This window comes from Pieris brassicae, chromosome 1 (assembly GCF_905147105.1).
Source record: "Pieris brassicae chromosome 1, ilPieBrab1.1, whole genome shotgun sequence".
In the NCBI taxonomy this organism is placed as follows: Eukaryota; Metazoa; Arthropoda; class Insecta; order Lepidoptera; family Pieridae; genus Pieris; species Pieris brassicae.
In genome coordinates this window covers 19000084-19021517 of record NC_059665.1, presented here as the reverse complement: position 1 = coordinate 19021517, position 21434 = coordinate 19000084, and the positions used below count along the sequence as shown (strand labels likewise).

General features: G+C 33.1%; 2 protein-coding genes across 7 annotated transcripts; one reads left to right on the top strand and one right to left on the bottom strand.

Moving 5' to 3' along the window:
• Positions 1-2540: 2540 nt before the first annotated feature.
• On the bottom strand, positions 2541-21270 carry LOC123707016 (YLP motif-containing protein 1-like). Of its 6 annotated transcripts, XR_006753450.1 has the most exons (11): positions 20938-21270; positions 18928-20749; positions 17891-18688; positions 17273-17421; positions 16568-16756; positions 15983-16198; positions 15552-15618; positions 15203-15309; positions 4407-4512; positions 3376-3453; positions 2541-2729 (listed from the first exon to the last, which is right to left on the bottom strand). XR_006753450.1 is itself a non-coding variant. In XM_045656764.1 (9 exons), exons 1-9 carry the CDS (start codon positions 21124-21126, stop codon positions 14350-14352), a joined length of 3696 nt encoding a protein of 1231 aa, XP_045512720.1. In that variant the 5' UTR covers positions 21127-21270; the 3' UTR covers positions 13678-14349. The 6 variants fall into 6 exon arrangements, 3 of the variants coding, with proteins under 3 accessions (XP_045512720.1, XP_045512728.1, XP_045512746.1); XR_006753451.1 differs by lacking the exon at positions 3376-3453; XR_006753452.1 differs by lacking the exon at positions 15552-15618.
• On the top strand, positions 5086-12156 carry LOC123707041. The gene is made up of 7 exons (XM_045656804.1): positions 5086-5168; positions 9632-9734; positions 10065-10257; positions 10455-10651; positions 10933-11016; positions 11246-11496; positions 11743-12156. The coding sequence occupies exons 2-7, from the start codon at positions 9633-9635 to the stop codon at positions 11867-11869; spliced, it is 954 nt and encodes a 317-aa protein (XP_045512760.1). The 5' UTR covers positions 5086-5168; position 9632; the 3' UTR covers positions 11870-12156.
• Positions 21271-21434: the final 164 nt, after the last annotated feature.

The window sequence follows — 21434 nt, the reverse complement described above, 5'->3', positions numbered from 1 at the left end:
AAACTAGATATCAAGGCCTCGTTCAATGCGCTTGCGTTTATAACGAAAGCTAACATTTCGCTGTCCCACTGGCCTACTCTCTAATAATTTGTTTACATGCATTCCTTTTCGACTAAACACGTTTATTCGATTATATTAGTTAACCCAAACTAAACTTAAAACTAAGCGCGTCTTTTGTTTAGAACTTGTCCCATCATCCGCTTCTCTCCTAGATTTATTTGCTGCTAGCTGTATTGCTTAGCGCTCTAAAATAAAAATAAAAAATCAATGGCGCTACAACCTTTTTTTTAGGATCTGGGCCTCAGATTTCTGTATCTGTATAGGCAAGTAGGTGATCAGCCTTCTGTGCCTGACGCATGCCGTCGACTGTTTGGGTCTAAGGCAAGCCGGTTTCCTCACGATGTTTTCGAAACGAAATAAGCACATTTAAAAATAGTCCAGTGGTGCACGGCCGGGGATCGAACCTACGACCCCAGGGATAAGAATCGCACGCCTTGGCCTAGTCAACACTCCTCTGAGCGCTTAGCGCTCTTGGTATAGTAAATTCGATTCAATGCAAAACAATTATTGTTTAGGGCAAGCACAGAAGGCTGATCTCGGATTTGCCTTAAAACTATATCAAGGAACGATTTTTTCCCATTCAGGACTTACTTCGGACTACAGTAATTATAAAAATTTAATACAAGTTTCATTAAAATGTGTTAATGTTTAAATAATACGACCATTCAAACGATAGTTTTGCCCATTAAACTTTCCTTTGCAATTTTCTCGATAGCGGATCTAAGAGGAAAGCATTTCATAATAAGCGGAACTCGGAATTGTGCCAGTACTCTAATGCCTACAATCTTAGCCTCTCGTAAATGTTTTAATAAACCACAAGGTTCACAGACCTTTTTCAGGTTCATAAAGATACAATCTTTACAATGATTCGTTTTTGAATTAAGGTAATCTTTCAAAATAAAATTCATAGAATTAGGTTTTAAACTTCATTAAAAGATTTACAAAACAACAACATTAGGCATATTTTAGGTCTGAAGGCCTCCCCCATCTTTCTCAAGATCGTTCGGCTGTGCCCTTTTCGAATCACCTACAAAATATATTTCTCGATACTTATTAATTACCTATAAACATAGCATTCTCTAATTTATACATACGTATTTTAGTCAAAAATATCGAATAAACACTCGATCCGGTCAATTAAAAGATTTCCGTCACTTTTGACAGAACTTAATAATGTACAGTTCTGAAGTTATTTGGGACCATGTTTTATTAATCCATAGATAAAATAGGAGCTGAACAAGCTTTTACTATTACCTAGTTTAACTGGTCAATGTTTTTTTTGTCTATGGCTACTGGCCCTTTCGGTAAAGAAAGTCGCCCGCATTCCGAATTTTACAGTTATCGCGGAAGATGCAAATTGTCAAATATAGGCTCAGTGTTGTGCTGGTTTAGTGTAAGGTGTAAATTATAGTAATTTAGAAATGCGACAACTTAGATATTTTCAAACTGGTAAATAGACTTTATTGATATAATTTATTTTTGTTACACAGGAATAATGCCAGATCTGCTTATTATTAATTACTAGCTACTTATTCATTCATAGATTAAAAAGTGCAGTGTTGTTCTAGCGGTTTCAGGGTGCGTCTCTCATCCTTGAAGTCGTATGTTCGAACCCCGGCCGCCCATAAAAGGACTAAGTGTGTGGGCACGCCGCTCGTAAGGAACCCGGAATGCCTTAGTACAAAAAAATTTACGGCCTGTGGCAGATATAGATAGCTAATCGCCTATTAAAAAAAACGATCACGAAACAGATACAGAAATCTGAGGCCCATGCCTGCCAAGGTTTTAGTTGAGTTAAAACCCTAAAAGCGTATTGAATATTTCATCACCTTTTATAATTTTAACAAAGTATAAAAAGGACGCATTCCATAATTTCTATTAAAAGTCCTGATAAACACAAGGGATTAAAGTTCATCTACTTTATTCAGCAGGTCATGCAATCATGCAGTTTTCCGTAGCAATATATATTAAAATTGAAATTTATTCCCCGTAATTTTTACATAACCTCAAAACTTGTTGATATGAATGATTGTATCTACACTCTAAAATACCTGGGCTAGTGTTGAGTAACAATAACCATAAAACTTAACTACGTATTATAGTTGGAATTTGTGGCTTCGAATACGCAGTTAGGTGTATTGCACGTAATAAAATTTAAATCAAATATTTCTTAGCGACCCATCCTTAATTCTACCAAACACTTAAGTCTTTCTAATGACTGTTTTATTTAAGTAATTATGAAACATCGGTTAATATTGAAATTCATATCATATACTTTATGTATGTTTGTTTATAATAAACTTAAAACCGTAAGTTACTTATTATAAATCTCGATACTTACAATATTAATAAAATAATTAATACATACTATATAGACTCTATAAGATAATAATAAATACAATAATACAATTACAGGGTCAAATAAAAATGCAGGTCAAAAATTCTCATAAAAAAAAGTCTCAAAATCTGTAAAGGATGATTTTATTCTCCATAGAGTCTTATTACAAGTGAAGCTTACAAATCCAAAAAAGATGTTTATTTTAGTTAGAACGATTTTAGAGGAAACCTTTTAAATATTTTGCTTGGAATACCCCGAAAACGAAAGTTGGTGACGCATACATGTAAGCACGAAATGCCGCCTTCGAAAATCTTGGTCCAAAACTTCGCATCTGAAAAATAAACTAAATTAAGATTTGCTGTCAGCACTTATTTCATTGACATTTAACTCTAAACAATTTCTGTAATAGGGAATCGACCAGACCTCCGAGTTACTACGTGATAACTTATCTACATTAAATGATTGTTTATAAACCTATAATTAGAAAAAGAACAGGGACTCGTGTGTAACTTAAATCTTTAAATTATATAAGAGTGTATTAGTACCGAAAGTCGATAGGTCAGAGATAAGGGCTCATAATACAACGGGGAAAACAAATCTTATTATTAAAAAGATATCGAACTGACAGAATCCGCTGAGAACCTAAGAAATATTCTTTCATTAACATCTGTTTTGACGAAAGAAATTAAAAGTTGCCACAATTAGCAGGTCAATAAGATGAATCATTGTTTTGGTATCGAAATTCATCACTTTCGCTCAAGGCTTATGACTCAAATGGTCACTTATGTAACTTGTTAATTTATATATGAAGATTAAACTTACTAGTATTTGGTATTGGTATGTAGTATTGAAAAAAATCTACTAAATACATTTTTACGTACGCATACATATACATTGCGGGCTTTAAATAAATATTTAAACTACCAAATTTTAAAGAACGGTCGTTACTACTGATTGTTGTTATTATAAAAACTTACTGATTTTTAGAAGTAATCTTCTTCGTGAACTTCTATTTTGTTGTTTATCGTCTCATTATAACAAGCTTATCTTCAAATCTGGAGAAAAATAATCTGTTTTTGAATGTTATACGAGAGAATTATCAACAACTTTTTTTTGGTAGTCGTTGAAACAACAAAAACAAAACAAAATTCGTATTTAAAATAAGTTTTTACTCTGGCTACTAAGGCCACGTCTGCTAATAAATTATACTATACACATCAAGTCCTAAATAACTGAGGTGTTTTGCTCAGGAGCATTACGTTTTTGAGGAATTTTTGCTATATAACTGGATTAAAACACATTTAAGTGCCATAATTATTTAAAATATAAATTAACTAAATGTTGTATAGTCAAAATCTGTTATAACGACTTCGAAGGGACTACTCATATTTGGTCGTAAAAACCGATAGTCGTAACAACCGATGAGGTTGTTTATTAAGTAACCTAATACAATTGAATTCAGTCGGAACCTTTGATTTTCGTCAATATAACCGGTATGTTGTTCTAAACGATGTCGTCGTAGACGGTTTTGACTGTATATATGTTTTAAATATTTCTGCGCAAACGTGTATATATAAATAATAAGTAAGCCATGGAAGACTATAGGCCATTGTCTTTCATTTGATTTCCACGTGCGTCTGGGAAATTGATAACAATACCAGTAATATTAGTGAAAATACTATATATCGTGGCCTCAATCTGTAAATGAGCTTCCTTGAATGGCAGAGTGATTTCTGTGTCAGTCATGATATCATACAGACTTTTTAAACCTTTATTGGTCATACAAATGTGTTTTTTAAGACATTTTAAGAAACAATGCCATCATAATATTAAGAATAATGATTAAAAACTGATCATGTGTCTGTTTCATATAGGTTACAAAAGTTCGTCTGAAAATGTATTATTTTCGTTATTTTTTTGTTTTGGAATCTAACTGCATTGACAACAACAATACAGATATATTCTTTTGCCCTATTTTTGAACAAATTTTGTTGGACCATATACTTACTTATTATCATCATCTCTTGCGTATATAGTTATAGCAGAAGGAAATCCTAGATTCCTGTAGTTAATACTTCCATTTAGAAAACTGTCAACGTTCACCCATGCTGCATCTGAAGCAAAATAATCTATTCTTAATTGCCACATTTTAATTATATCATAATAAACACAAATCAACAATTCATATCTTTTTTGTTCCACTCGCGATGTGTATTGATAAAATATAGGTAACATTCATATTTTCATAAGATAAATAGCAAATTTTGCGTTGTTTTGTTGCTAAGCTCAAATATCCACGATAATGTTTTGTCAGAACCCAAAGCGGCTTGCAGTCAAATATGAAGAACATCATTATTTAACGAAAATGTCGAAGCACTAACAAACATTTCCAACATATTAGATATAAAAGATAGTTATATGTGTTATAAATTCCCGCTCATCTCACCCACTTTGCACAGGTTTTAAGTTAGAAGTCACCAATATAGACTTGTGTTTTAGGTTTTGTGTCAGTTTTGACTTTATTTCTGAATTAATAAGGCGTCGATTACCGTCCTTGGCAAAGTCCAAGGGGAGCACACATCAAGCAACGGGATGCAGTAGACACTCAAACACAGTTACCCATCAGAACTGGGTCATACTATATATATGTGAAGTTCAAGGCACCACGCTCATTGCAAGTCAGAGCATCGCTCAGTAAACACGCACTTTCACCAGTGATAAGTCTGGAAGATAGTGTTCAGTGATTTGTGTTAACCTATTTGGAAGCAAGGTAAGACTTTTGGTTACTCCTGGAATGCGAGGAAATTTAAATATTTAATTTTAGATCATGGGAGTGGATTATTCAATGAAAAGAAATGTAATTATACAATTAAAGTGAATAAAAAATATGAAAGAAACGCTTAGCTGTAAGATCTAATAAATTATTTAAACAACGAATATTGTTTAAAAACTAATATAAAAAAAAATATTTATGCATAAATATGTATAAATAAAAAAAAATACTTAAAAATTACTGTGACTATACTAGAGTTACAGAAAAGATTTTTTTTTAATTTGTTTAAAAATGACTGAAATTTTTTGTAAAATCTTCTTTAGTGACAATTATAATTTCTTCCATTTTAATTATTAATGTAGTATAATACCATTTAGGATTTTAAAAGTAAATAATCGGCAAGTGAAAGCTTACGATGCATAATGAAAGTTAATAAGAAATCTTACGTAACAAAAAGCTTCACCGTAACGCTCTTGAATTAAATTCAAAACAAAAGGCAAATAATACAAAACATATTAGTCACGAAATTTCTACGGCTATTAAGATGTCGTCAGCTTTAGTTCAGCTCTTCTCCTTTACTCACACGTAAAAACCTTCACTTTCTAAAATGTGAAAACGTAGGACCCTGAATTACACTGTGTCTAAGACAAAACAGGTTTTATATTGTATAAATGTTTTGACAATTCAAAAACTAATAATGTCATAATCATCGAAAAAATTCATACGTACTCGTATGTGACAATTACTTGATAGTGTGATGCGATGTCGCTTTTTTGATTTAAAATAATAAAAAGCTCGCTGAAGACTGAAAACTAGGTGTTTCTATATCGTACGGTTATCAAGCTACTATTTTCCCGCCATTGTTACTAGTTCATCGCAATAAATTATATCCGTATAATATTGCGGTTAGTTTTACTTAACGGTTTACGCTTGTAATTACTCTAATCCGTAAATAGAGCAGAACTAACTTTATGAAATTAATTCAAGTTCAAAGGAATATGTATTTGAAATTTTGTTTTATTTTCATTTATTGAACTTTCATTTTACAATCGGATATCAGTAAATTTTACAAATCATTTGGATGAGACAAATTTTGTCAATTTTATTATATTAAAATAATTGAACTAATTTTATATTAATAGTACATAGCAGCTTACTTGGAATATTTACATTGTATAACTTCTTAAACGTCATTAAAAGTCATGAAACGTCTCCAACGGCTATAGTGTAAAGAAAGTTTGAATGGTCAATACACTCGCGTGCCAACACTGACAATTTCTCGTAGCAACATACAAATAACGAGTACAAATTACGAAATAATTATGCAATTTGAACGGTCCGCAGTGACCGGATAGTAATTCGGCAACTAAAATCTCAACCCTGATAATAAGGAAATCTTAGTACAATATTGAGATTATTCAATTAAAGATATGGTATATGATATGGTCAAACAACTCTTGAACATATTTAAAGATTTTAGACATAACACAAGTCAGGAACATTATTTCTAAAACATTTCTAACTGCCAATGGTTACATAAAATGAGGAATTTGAATATATCACACTTGGATTAGTATGAACCCATTATCCATCTTTGTCGCTTACGAAGACTTAATCGAAGTTCATAAATCAAAAAATATCTCATATACATTATTAAATAAGTAGATGGATTACGAGTAATAATACCCTAAAAAACTAAGTGAAAGTTTTGACGTCTCGTGAGAGGTGCCCACCGGCCGGCAATTGAGTAACCACCTTTCAAACAAAAATTATAGGTTATTCACTTGCATCCTGTATGAAAAAATGATAACGAGTCCACGACCGCTTATAATGATCTTGAGAAAGTCGATCTATCGGAATCTTTGATGAGTATCGACTTTTGGTTTACATTTTTTAGATGTGGTAACTTTTGTACAATAATATTTTAATGAAGATGGTATGGTAAAGGATAAAAATTTCGTATGATTTTTCACTTTAGCACCTACCAATCGTGCGGTTATTTTACCGAGGTATATAGGAAATGAGGAAAACGTGATGCATAAACACGCAATAAGGCACTTGTTTCAGAATTTCTGACATAGTAAAAGATAATGCGCTTAGTCGATTAACTATCGAACATAAGTAATTCGATTAACTGTTAATCGAGAACATTAGAAGAACGTAACGGTGTTGCACACATCCATTGGATTTGTAGAACATTCAATGCATGTAAAAACTAATAATGCAAATACATAGGTATTCAATTGAATCTAAAATATTTACGGTATATAATTATTTATTTATTTTCTTCTATGAATTATGTATACTGAACGAGAGTTTATACTGTTCATTATGTACTAACATATTATAACAAAATCTAGTTTAGGGTTGTCATATATTTATATAACTATAATTCTCCTTTTTAGTAATAGCTATATGTGTATGAAACACTACCACATGAAACAATGTTAAAATGTGTTTCAATCTTTTTATCTCAAATAATTTCGCATATTAGAAATATGCGTTATATAGGCAAAGCGCAAAAATATAAATAACCAAACTACAAAATACCAATGAATAAATATTTATAAAACGGTGTTAATATCCGCGTGCAAACACGCACAGAACAGCTCGGTATTAGAAAGCGGACGTCGCGTCGCGAGGCGGAGTCATCGAGCATTCGAAAATAAGTCTAAACCTACAAAATTCGAATTATATAACAATTATATAAATGTATATACCCAGATAGATAGCATGAAGCCGTTACACAATTCATGTAAATAAAATAATTGCTTATTTTGGTTGAAACAAAAACAAAATAATCCACGCATTTTTGTGCCACTAGTGACTACTGTCAACTATCAATAAATCAGGGATATGATCACTTTTCCACGTCGAATTTCCGTTCGAAAGTATTGTTGATTACGGTGTAGCAGGTTATACCTTCGCTCCGAAATTAGAAAAACGTTAACCTTCACGGCACACACGCAAAGATATCTGCTTTCACCTATCGCCATGTTTGACTTGCCCAGCGTCTTGTTCTAATGCCCACCGCATACATATATTATAGGTTTGAGCATGGTATGTGCGAACACCTTGGAATAAACTTTAATGTTCTATACACCCAAAAAAAGCCGTACCAAATCAGAATAGCACAGAAACCTTTTTTTACAAAAAAAAACGTAAAAAGTAGGTAGAACTTAATTATAATTTAATCATAGAACCATTAATATCACAGAAGAAGCAGGTGAATAGCTTGCCGAAAGTAAAATTTTGATTTAATCACGGTCTTCACAGCGGTGCGCCGGCGCACAAGGTCACTAGGTCAGGTCGACGGCACATTAATTCAGCCATAGCGGTGCGGTGTCACTTTCTTTGAATGGTCTCTTATTACATATTGAATGTAACTTATCATATATTTAATAAATTTTAAAATTAAATATCACTTAAGTTGAAAATAGTTAATCGAAAGTTCATGACCTCGACCGCTCGAAACAAGTAGAACAATAATTGCTACTTAATTTCGAAACAACAATCAAAGCAATTACTGTGAAAATGGTAATTTGTCATTTGGTTTTCCCATTCACATTTCCTGCTTTCTCCTCTTCACACGTTTACCGACTAGAAACGATCTATTGTATTTTCAGTAAGTTTCAGTCACTGTTATGTACATACATAAAACATAAGCATTATAACTTGAGACAGCAAATTTCTCCTGCGAGAATCTCGCCGGACACTGTCGCTTAAAACCAGTATAACGCGCCGAACGCGTAATAAAAAAACTTGTAAATGCATAACGAATGCTTGTTAATAAGTTCAAAAGTACTAAGGAAAATTGGAAAGTGCCCCTAGTTCAGTTACCGTTATTTATAACACCTTATTAACAGGTGCGAGAGGTGACACTACAGTTAGTGAGGACCGGGTCACCTGTATTCGCTGTCGGTCAAACCGCTAACATACTTCCATACCGGAAAGACGAGACATCTTGTAAATATAGATATACACTATTCTGCGATTTCCTTACTTAATTGGACATATACTGCCTTAAACAACTCAGTTGATTTTAAATTTTCTATTATTTACCGTCGAAGCCACCAAATGAAAACATTAAAAGGCTAACGTGTTAAATGCAACAATTCTAGGTTCGTGCATACTCGTTTTTTGTGAATACACCTGTAGCTATATCGAAGCCATATGTCACTATAGGATAAGTTGACGTGAAAGTTGAACAATTACTTAACGTCAATTATTTTAATTGTACATCCTCTAATTAGTCAACATCCTCGTAAATGTACGCGAGGGGCCACTTTCTACAAGTACCAAACAAGCAATCAATCTACGCGAATCGCTCATAAGAACACTTTCTAATCGGCTTGCGCGTGCTCGCTTCGAGAAAATTATACAAAGTTTATTCGAAGAGATAAAATAGGGATTTTACACATGAACTGTGACGATTTATATTTAAACTTACCTTCTTTCAGGATGCATCAAAAAGTAGCAGGATGGGCGCTTTTGGCCCTTATCAGTTCATCAGCAGTTCTTCACACATTGGCGTACCCTCAACATGCACCTCTTATATCACAGGTACGTTAATTATTTTTTATCTTAACAAACATACAAAACCTGAGCGGGAACGTAATTGATGATAAATCAACTTAAAGAATGATGAACAGAAAACTTAAGCATTACCGTTATACAATAATAAAAAATCAATACAGTCAGAATCTGTTATAATGACAATTTAAGCCACATAAAAATAATTAATACATAAATCTGCAGAGAATTGTAAAGGTTACGCTATATCAATGTTTAAACCTAGAAGATTGTTTCGACACAAAAATATTTTCCTTATTTAAATAATATTAATAGAACCAAATAAATCCTTGGCTTAGTACGGAACTATTTTCATTTCAGGCCACAAGCAACGTCCGAACACAAAATCCTCAGTACTACAGCAACTCGCTACCTCTGCCCCAAGAGCAAATGGTACAAGAGCGCAAGTTTGCTGAAAAACCCAATGCATTGAAAAAAGTAGCCCTTGACGACATCGACGAAATTCAGAACAACTCTATTTCAGATGGCGGCTTTTCGTGGTCAAATATGCTTGGTAAGCAAAATTTTACTGAATACAAATAAAAAATCTATTAATATAGGTAATTATTCCGTTACATACAAAATATGTTAATTGAACTGACTAATATTTATAGTAAAAAATTACAAAAATCTTAAAATTTATTATTGTTATTAAATTGATGTCATATAAAAACATGGATATAACAACATCAATGTGAAAATAATTTTCAGGGATGATAATGCAAATGATTTTCAATCCTGGCACCACTGGACCAAACAAGAGTGACAACATTGACACAGACTCTGTTGCTCCATCTCCATGGGCTAACCTTCTTTCAATGGGCCTCAAAATCTTAACAGCCATTCTTGGGGGAGGTGCTTCTAGTGACGGAATCGATAAAGTTGATAATGGAAACTCCCCAATGCAGGTAAGAAAACCTATATAGCGACGCATGGTCACAAATAGTTGTACAAAAGAATCATCATCACGTCTTACTGATCCACTAACATCGATGTAGATATGCATTTACCTTTGCTACTTCGTATTATAAATTTGAAAGCACCTAGAGTACAATTCCTCACCTAGTATCAAGATAATTATCCCGTCGCACCTCAGAGCATCCTCAAAAGGTTTTGAGTTTGTTCTGATATTTTATTGTAAATAGTAAAGTTTGGTTATGGATATGGTGTTGCTTCTCGCTTGCTTCAGAGTATTTTGGCTGCGGTTCTGTCGACGATGCTCGGTGCCAAAGATCCCGACCAAGTCGCCTCCATGGCAAAGCAAGCTGGCGAGGTAGGCTCCCTTCCTACTCTAATTTCTATCCCATCATTATGTAGATATTATAATACATTATGCAACCCTCATGAGCCAACTTTTAAATATAGATTTGACGCAGAACTCCATTTTCACGAGGACGGGGAAAGTATCCCATTTGAAGCACTTAATTTAAATTCCATTAATATTATGAATATATCTGTTTATTAACTCCGAGATAACAATAGCGTTCTCTTCACTGTCACAGTTCATTAACATCGTTGTGAACCTGTTGGATGCGTTGAAGACATCATTCTCTCACCGATCCCTGACCGCACGCTCCATGGGACGTAAAGACTCAGTCAGTGACGCAGCGCTAGCCGGCATTGCCATGATGAAAACCTATGTGAGGTCCTTCGGTACTAACGACGACAAATGTCTTCAAAAATACGTCTGCGATGCGAATAGCGAATGCTCCACAGATATTGGACCCAAGAGCGTCTTCTGTCAACTCGGAACGTAAGTACATTTTGGTTAAAAATAATTTCCCCGATCCATGATCGTTCCTTTCGATATCCTGATTAAATATCAAATAGCTTCATGTAGCTAAAGAGACTCCAGTGGGACAAGTTCCAACTTGAAGGGTCTGACATCACTTTCTTCCGTAAAATATTCAAGTAACAAACATCAGTTAAAAGATTGTTCTTGAAAATATGTATAAAAAGGTTCTCGAAAAAGTAGTGTCTACAATTTGATTATTTATAGGTACGCTGCCAGTTTCGTCCTAGAGAGACAATCTGGCGGAACATCCCAACAATTCTACGAAGCAGGACGTCGAGGCAGGTCTGGCGTTGATTGCCGCGAATTGTATCTTCAATGCAATGAAGTGTAACACGCAAATCATGCAAAAACCAAAACGATAATATTGTAACGAAAAATTCCTGTAGATATTCAAAAAATTACGATTCCAAACTTTAGACAGTTCACAATTTCCCATTTCAAAGTTAATGTTAAAAATTTAAATGGTTCGTAAAATGTAGTACAGCAGATGCTCAACCCATTGTTGTGGATAAGAAATATTCTCGTAATTTATTTAAATTATTTATTTATTTAACTTATTTCTAGTGGTAACTTAGGCATTTTTAAATTCCACTCCCAGTGAAAACTTCCGTCCATACGATAAAATTGGCAAATAATTTACTTTTTATTCATGTAAATCCGCCAATTTATATATTGTAACAACGACTGATGTTATGTGTGATATAAAAATATATCACCTCATAGTTTAGAATTGATATTGTATATTATTGTGATTGTGTGATTGAGGACGTCCTTGTGTGAATGTGATTGTAAAATAAATTAATTTAAATACGAATGTCTTTTCATTTAATTTAAGTTCTGACAAATACAATACCAAGCGGAGTGTGCAATAAAGTGTTATTAGCTAAAAGATAGCGCATTACATTAATTTCACATGTCATAGTGTCAAGTGCGTATCCCGTTATGCATTATGCGGATCTGAAGCACATCAAAATTATCAGACCGTAGGCATTAGTATTGAAATGTCTCAGTATTGTCTTAACCAGTGACAAAAAAACAACTGAAATGGAGAATTTCGTTTCACATTTAGGCATGGGACAGAAACAGATGGCTGAACGGTAAGTCGTTTGATAGATCAGAAATATTTTTTTCTTTTAATGCCGTAGCCATCATTGACAGCCATATATATTCGAAAATTTAATACCGAATGGAGTAGTCGCGTTTAGAATATTTTTTATGATATAAAGACAAGGCAATAAGACGTATAGTGCGTTTGAATGCAGTCGTAATTAATAGGTATAACATACCAAATTTAAAGCGATGATGTTATGAAAACCAAAAATATAAAGAAAACACTGAAAAGTTAAAAAAATAAGGTTAAGAACATTTTTGAACTATTACAATATATTTTGTTTTTAACAGATACGCTGACTATCCCACTTCACACGACCAACATATTTACTACACGTATGAGCATCCATCACATGGACATACATCTTCCAAACAGTAATATGTTTTGATAAGTATAATAAGTACAATAAGAGCACACTATTACTATGAATTTAAAAATATCGTAGTTTAAAACATATAATATTTATTTAGCTTTTTGTAAAAGTTTAGGTAGCGTTCTATAAAATTTAGAATACAGACGACAAAAAATTCAGTCATTAATTCGTATATATAATAATATAAAAAGAAATTGTATTCACAAAGTTGGTGTTTATTTTTTGTTCACAGTCACTCCTCAAGCGGCGGCGAACATAAAAGCAAAGCTGCAATGTCCGCGCTGACGCTTTTAGCATTTTTATTCTTCTTGCACATACTTCAACAATGTATCAAGGATCATATGACGGCCATGAGCACATCGCCAATTATGATTATGTCAGCCGGAAAAGAGGGTAATGAAGTACTCGAAAAAACACGCTTAAAATTAGATAAAACCGTGAAAATCGACACCGAAACCGACAAAAATGAAGCGGAATCTGTTGACAAGGAGAAGCATTTGACCAAAATATCAACGTATCATCCACTTGGCAACGTCCATAAATATCGCGATAATACAGAATTTTCAAAGTTTGTTAACGCTATGGACCAAAAGTAACGTCTTATATAAGTCATATCATTATTCATATATATAATCAATAAAATAAATAAAACAAATGTTTTTACAATAGCTTTATTCGTATAGTGACATATTTAGCAACTAAATGAAAATTTCACAATTTACTACATAATAGAGTTTTGAAACCTTAACCTTTTATTAATGCAACTGACATTTAGATTACCAATTTTAAAAAAATATGAAAACGCCTTTACAGGCTTATGTGGCGGATCTAATATACTGATTAAAAATACATTTGAATATATTTTAATAATTTCAAAACGGTTACGATTTTATACGGATTGCTCCGTATAAAACTACATATTCGTAGGTATAAGAACGTGACTCGCTATGATCTCTTTAGTACTGTCTAAGCCATACTGTAAATACCAATGTAAGTCCTGAACTTCCGTGAACAAGTCTATTATAAAAATAATTCTGAATTCTTAATATTTTTTTAGATTATTATTTTTTATGTTTAAGTCACGTTAAAACCTATTTTCAGATAATAAAAAGTTTTTGAGTTTTCTGCTTTAAATTTAAAGCTTACTATAGAACACCGGCCTTACGGACAGGCATTCTATATGAATAAAAAAACGTTGTTATTTTTTTAATATTATGGCAATAGTTTTGACTTTATGCCAGTTTCAAGTAAAAAACGTTGTTATTTGAACTATGACGCCCACACGTATTATTGTTATCTATTAAATAAACATAATGATTATGATTGTCTAGTTGCGTCTAACGCGTTCAATATATTTAGTCTTAGTGAGCGCACTGGACCCCATTGTGGGGTCAGTCATTCGATTCCAATCAGTTTGACCGACAACGAATCCGATGGCGCGCATCTTTTCTTGCTCTCTTCTTTCTTCTATATCTGCCCAGCGAACCTGTTTTAATTGAAAAACGATGAAACCCCACATATAAATTGCACCCACCAACTTCCTCTGCTGGATTATAGAAATAATGTGTGAAATACGAAAATCTTACCGGTGGCTATTTGTGAGCTCCTAACTAATATAGTATTACTTGGAACTTACGGAATAACGTCATACTACTTCCTTTGTTTTATGGTGCATTTTACAGGGCATAAAAATGTATGTAGTACTACTGTATCAGTCACGCATTAGGTGTTCATCAAAACCGTTATTTTTTTAAAATTCGAAACGGGTTATAAAACTCTGATACTTATATACGAGGTATGACGTAGTTGACTTGATGTGCGCTAGATAAATAATTAGACTTCAAACAGAGTTTTTTTTTTAAATAGAATCTATTTTGATGTTATATTATACAAAACTTAATTTTTAGAGACACCCATTTTTACGCTGGAGACATTCATCACGATATCTCATACTCCACTACTGTGTTGTTCGATGTTACAAATCATTATTCGATGCCGGAGCAACAATCACGAAAATATATGGAAAATTCATCATTTTTAGTATCAATCCACAACGTGGACAATCAAATATGCAATATCCACAGCCGATTAAAAGTCGCGAGATTCAATACCGCTTAAACTAAAATAATTTTACGCGAAAATATTTTAAAGCATTTAAACTTGTAACAAATCATACTTACAGTTTTCTTCCCAGGTTTTGCCTTATTAGGGGTCCATTCGTCTAACTGAAGGTAGTCTTCCATGGACAGCTTCGGTCGGAGTGGTTTGCTCGTTCCATCAAGCCGGGCTGAAACAAGCCCAAAACTTTAGTAATACCAAATATTTATATCATTATTACATGGGACATATAGATGTTTTTAATCAGGGCTCAGAAAGATTAAGAACAAATAATTTTGAAAGAGAATCAACCAAAAATATAATGAACATAATATATGTAGAAATTTTCATTTTTGTTGTTTAAATTTCTCTTACAAATACAATATATGATAGATATATAATAGATATAAAACGTCCGTCACAAACACCTACCTAGTTGGTTGACATCGTCCATTCTCTCCCACTTTGAGGTAAAACTACCTTCGACCTGCAGGGACATCTTGGTAAAGTTACTTGGCTGAAATACAACTCATTAACCTAACCTGGCAAAATTAACTTTTTTGCATACATCTAATGTGAAATCAATCAAACTGAAAAGTCAAAAATGCTGCTAAAATTGCTACATTAGATGGCGCGTTTCCGTTTTAGTAAATTTCGATCACGTATTGATGATGAGAAGCGACAACTTCGAGGTTATGAAGGTTTCTCTCAAAACTATCACAAAAATATAAAACTCTAGTAATTAAATGATAAATTAAAACACATCGGCCATATGCCATAGGCCATACGTTAGTCAGCCTCAAATATCTTGGCCAAATTTTCGGACAAATCGCCCAAAGTCGACAAAGGCCCTTATACCTCACCTCTGTTTCTTGAACGTCCTCCATAGAAACAGCATCTTCCATAGTAACTTCCGTAATAGCGGCACTCTGAAGTAACGTAGTCGGGTCAAGGAGGATATGGTGCGCGGGAGTTTCGAAGAATCGCGAGCAGATAACTTGAATATCTTCGAGATTACGGTTGTGTATGTTCCGTTTGTGGCAAATTTGTGGATCTAACTCCATCGTGCAGATGTAAACCTAAACATTTCCTTTTTAGAATGCTTTATTCGATGAACACCATTACCATAAAATGGAATCTATATTTGCAGGTACTTATGGCACGAGTTTTTCCAGTTTGAGTACTAAAGAACGAGTAATTCTAAGCGCGCTACATGTATGATATTGGACGTATATGTTTATTTTGTTAGTAAGAAGCCAATAAAGATTATACATATTATTGTAGATGAAAAATTTGATATGTAAAATATATCTGTGTGGTGAATATTAAAGTCAATCATAAAAAATCATTACTTTCGTGCGATTGACAAGGAAAACAATAGAACATTATATGGATATGTCATTTCTGGATAACGAATCGTTAAAAAAAGCTTATTAATTTAAACCTACTTGAAATCCATTTTGTCTGGAAAAATTCCACATGTCGGCATAACTTCTTAACTGGTCGTTGACAGCGTCGAAGATCAAAAATGAGAAGTAGCCATCAGTGATGCTCCTCTTAAATGCTCTCTTTAAGGATGTTATGTATGTTTCCTCCAACTTTTCATCATATTCATATTTTAATAAAGGTTTCTTTACCTGTAATTTATATTTTGTTTTTAAAACTTTATTATATGGAATAGTTGCCAAAAGTATGATATTTAAAGTTTCTTTTAAAGTGACGTTTGACTTGACTGTCAACAGTCGCGTATGTCAAAATCTTATTGGAATTTGACATACGGAAGTCATAGTTCTGTTAAGTTACATTCTACACATTACACTTAAGAGCTTTAACTCCGTATTTTATTGCTGTAGAAGGCTCTACGGGAATAAAATAATGATTAAATGTATATATAGATAATAGACGACAAGTGCAAAGATATGTCAATAATACGTTTTGTAATATAGCAAAATATATTATTCGAACGGCGCAATAGCCGTATCTAATAATGTAATCTTAAAAATTTAGAATTAATTTCTAATTTTAATATCTTTCTTAAACTAAATGCACAAAGTTTTACCTACCAAATTTTTATTATATTGAGAAATATTATTATTATAGAACCTTACATTCAAGTAAATGCTTTCAGGCAACAAAATAACATTGATACATACAATTTTCCCAGTAATTGGATCCCTTTCCTCTGTTTCCCCCTCTTGCATGAAATAATCATCAATGGACATAATCCTAACTGTACCACCATGCTCAGCTTCCTTATCCCGTATTAACTTCGCCAAATACGACTTTCCACTGCCAGGAGGACCTGCAATTCATTATTATGAATCTTTATAAAGTGTTGAATAAATATTATTCTAAAAAAACACACACAAAGTCAATCAAACTACCAGTTCTACAGTTAAAGCAGTAGATGATAAAGGGTATGGTTTCCGTGTGTCAAAAACATTGTCATTGTCATTTTAATGTACGGAGTCATACTTAGCGCTAAGTCTTGATTCTGTATCTAACCCTAATATTTATCATACTAAGACTAGCATTACTTTGTAAAAGTTATTTTAGAAACAGATGCTATATAATACCTTATTTTCTAAATTAATTCTTAGTGGTAAAATTATTGTGGTATGTGGTACTCATAAATATAGATTTTATTGGATAACAAGTGTTATTTTTTTTTAAATTTCAGTATATAATTTCAAAATATTTAATATAAAATCTTTGTAAACAAAGAGCATTATGATAAATAAATGTAGAATATTATATAGATTTAATCTTACCTCGTAAAATAATAACAATTTTTTCTGGCCTCATACTTCGACCTGGCTCCTCCAAGATGTCATCAATCATAACAATCGGCCTTGGGTTTTCAGTTTTATTTTTCTTTGAACCAGTACTAATTTCACTGTCCATACTAATAGCCCGTTTTCTTTGCTCATTTTCACGACTTCTACTATGGTTTCTATCTCTTTCTATATCTCTTATTCTATCCTTAACGTCCCTATCTCTATGCAGATCTCTATCTCGTCCATATTCAATATCTCTTTCTTTTACATGGTCTACTAGTCTTTCTCTACCTAAATCTCTTTCTCTTCCATATTCTCGTTCCCGTCCCAAATTGCGATCTCTTCCTAAATCACGTCCGTAATCACGGTCTCTTGCGACATCCCGACTTCTAATATCTCTTTCCCGAGCATTTTCTCTATCACGCCCAACATCTCTGTCTCTGTCTCTTTCTCTTTCTCTATTCCTGTATTCCTCATGCCTAAACCTATCACGATCATCATGTCTCCTTTCATCTAATCTATTGCTGTCTGCAAATTCTAATCTAGGCCTTTCTTCACGGAATGAGAGTTCTTCTCTTTGTAGTCTAGGTCTACTTTCTTCTTTAGGCATTTCAGGTCTTCTTTCGTAATCACGTAAATAAGGGTCTCGAAAACGTCGACCAATTTCTTTTTCAGTTCGCGGTTTTCTTGTATATAGTTCTTCCACTTCTTTTTCAAAATCTTTTTTTTTATCTTCATCTTTTGATTTGTGGTTATAGTCAAATGTATGTACTGGTTCAATAAACTTACGAGCTGCAATGAAACATTTTGTTTCAATTAAATTTCAGTAGTACAAGAAATTGTATAAAGTGTGAATAATTACATCTTAGAACAGTAATGGGAAGTAATATAAATAATATCATGCTTGTAAAATGCACAAACTGCACAATTTATTCATATTAAAAATCTTTAAATGCTTTGCTAAATCTAATGTAACAATGAATGCTCAATTGTTTTTAATATAATAAAGCTTATAATATAATATAAATTACCTTTTAACCTTAAGGACTTATGTTCATATTCAACAATGATTGATGGTGAAAATAACGGGTCTTCTGACCAAGATACCTTTGACGGAACTGGAGCTGGTATATCTGGTCTCTGATCAAAACTAGTCAATTTGTTTATGCCAGTATTAATTTCTAGAAGAGGTTGAGGAGGAGGTCCTGATTTATTCCCTGTATTTCTCTTTTCAGGATGCCCATACTGATCATAACTGTCTATATTTTCATTGTAGCTTTGATCATACCTATCTTGTGGCTGTCTAGGATAAAGCTTTTTATAATTGTTTATAGGCATTTGATTGTTGTTTTCAGGTAGCATGTTGGACCTATTATCAAAATTTGTTTGTCCTACACCATAATCAGAACTTCTATTTTCAAAATTATTTGGTAGATGTGGTTTATTTTGCTGATTTATTGGTACATTTGGTATTAGTGGCCTATTCTCATAGTTGTATGGGGCAGGTGTTCTGTTCACAAAAGTATTAGGTGGTGGAAATCTGCTATCAAAGTTATTGGATTGTGGGGCTCTAATGCCATAATTGTTTTCTGGCTGTTGTTGAACCTGTATATTATAGTCACCACTTTGTGGTTTGTTATTATAAATGCCACCTTGTAGTCTGTTATCATAGTTACCACCTTGTGATTGATGGTCAAAATTACCACCTTGCGATCTATTATCAAAATTATCCTGTTTTTTATTAAAACTTCTATTCCACTGTCCATCTGAAGGTAGCGTCTTTACATTTACTGAGTTGTTAGTATTTGATGCTTGAATTTGCACCATGGAAAGTATATTCATGATTTTTGCATCTCCAAGAATATTATTAATTCCCTGAGAAATTGTCGAATAATCAGGACCCACCCCAGTAATCATGTGAATGTCTGTTTTCTCCTGAGTTATATCAACAATATCTTGCTGAGGAGCCTTTTCTGGATGTCGGACTAAATCCAATCCAGGAATTCCTTTAGATGCTTCAGTGGATAGAAAACTTTGTTTTGGTATGTCATCTTGTTTACAACCCTTATTTACTATGTTTGAGTTACTTTCATTTTTTCTCATAGATGAGAAACTATTATGACCCTGATATGAATCATATCTATCTTGAGAATCAATGCTTATATTGTTACTTCTAGAATCATCTTTATAATTATCACCATATTGATTATATTCAGAAGATTGACTTGGATAGCTTTGAGGTGGTTTGGTAATTTGACATGGTTGAGTCTGTTTAGAACATGTATTTTGATTTAATGAAGAATTTTGTGTATTACCTGTGCTCGATGTTTGAGACACACTATTCATAAGGGTTGCTCGTTTTTGATTCATCTGTTGTCGTCTCTCTAGTAGTTGAGCACGGCAAGCCTCAAACTTTTGTTCATACTCACCATAAGCTCTTTTGTCTGGGTGATTAACATTTTCTTTCTTCCATTTTTCTATTTCTTCCTCCCATTTCTTAAACTGGACATCAAACAGCCTCTCTTCTTCAGCTAGCTTCATTAAGGCTTCACTGTTTACTGAATTTGTAGGTTGAGATGGTGCATCACATTTATCCTCTGTATTGTAAGTCTGATTTTGTTTTTGACTTAAATTTATATTCCCTGCATTAGGATTATTAAAATTTTGATTATACATTTGAGTTTGGCTGGATGGCAGCATTGTCTGAAGGTGGGGCTTGCAATACAAAGGCTGGTCATTTTCATGAGGTGGAGGAGGAGGGTTTTCTGGTGGTGGTGGTGCAGGGGGTGGAATTGTTGTTGGTTGCGGTGGTACAATTCCCAATTGTGGCATTCCTTGCATTTGCTCGGCATACTGCAGAAAATAAATACATACATTGTTACTATTTGTTAACACTTGGTAGGTACACAAGTTTGTGCCACGTCGGAAGTACAGTGTTTAATATATTTCAATACACAGTTTTTACTAATAAAAAATATAATTTAGAATCTATAATTATACTGTACTATGTATAATAAAAATGTTATTGAAATAAAACGCACTTTATCACCATATTGAGTTTGCCATTGGGCATACTGTTGCTGCCATTGAGCCCATTGTTGCCAGTTTTGCTGTTGCATTAAGCTCCATTGTTCGGCGGTAAGTGAACTCATACCGGCCATATTCATAGTTGAAGGATCAGGAGCCAAAGATAAGCCTGGGTTCCATGGACCTGGTATTTGCCAAGCCATACTTAAAGCTTTTCTTATAAAATATACTTTGAATTATAAATAACAAGAGTTAGATTCTTAATTAAAATTTTAAGTTGAACATCAATGAATAATGACATTAGACTTAATAGTAGGTACAAAAGTATAACATAGCCGCCATTTTGATTTTTGAAAAATCTTCATGTAGTATGTACCATGACAGAACCGGTAAGGATACTTAGTGATGAACGATCGTGTTTTAAGATATAAAATATATGTCAAAATTTCGGTGATCTTATAAAAAATAGCAGATAACTTATTAGTTTGAATATTAAAAAACTTAGTTGAAA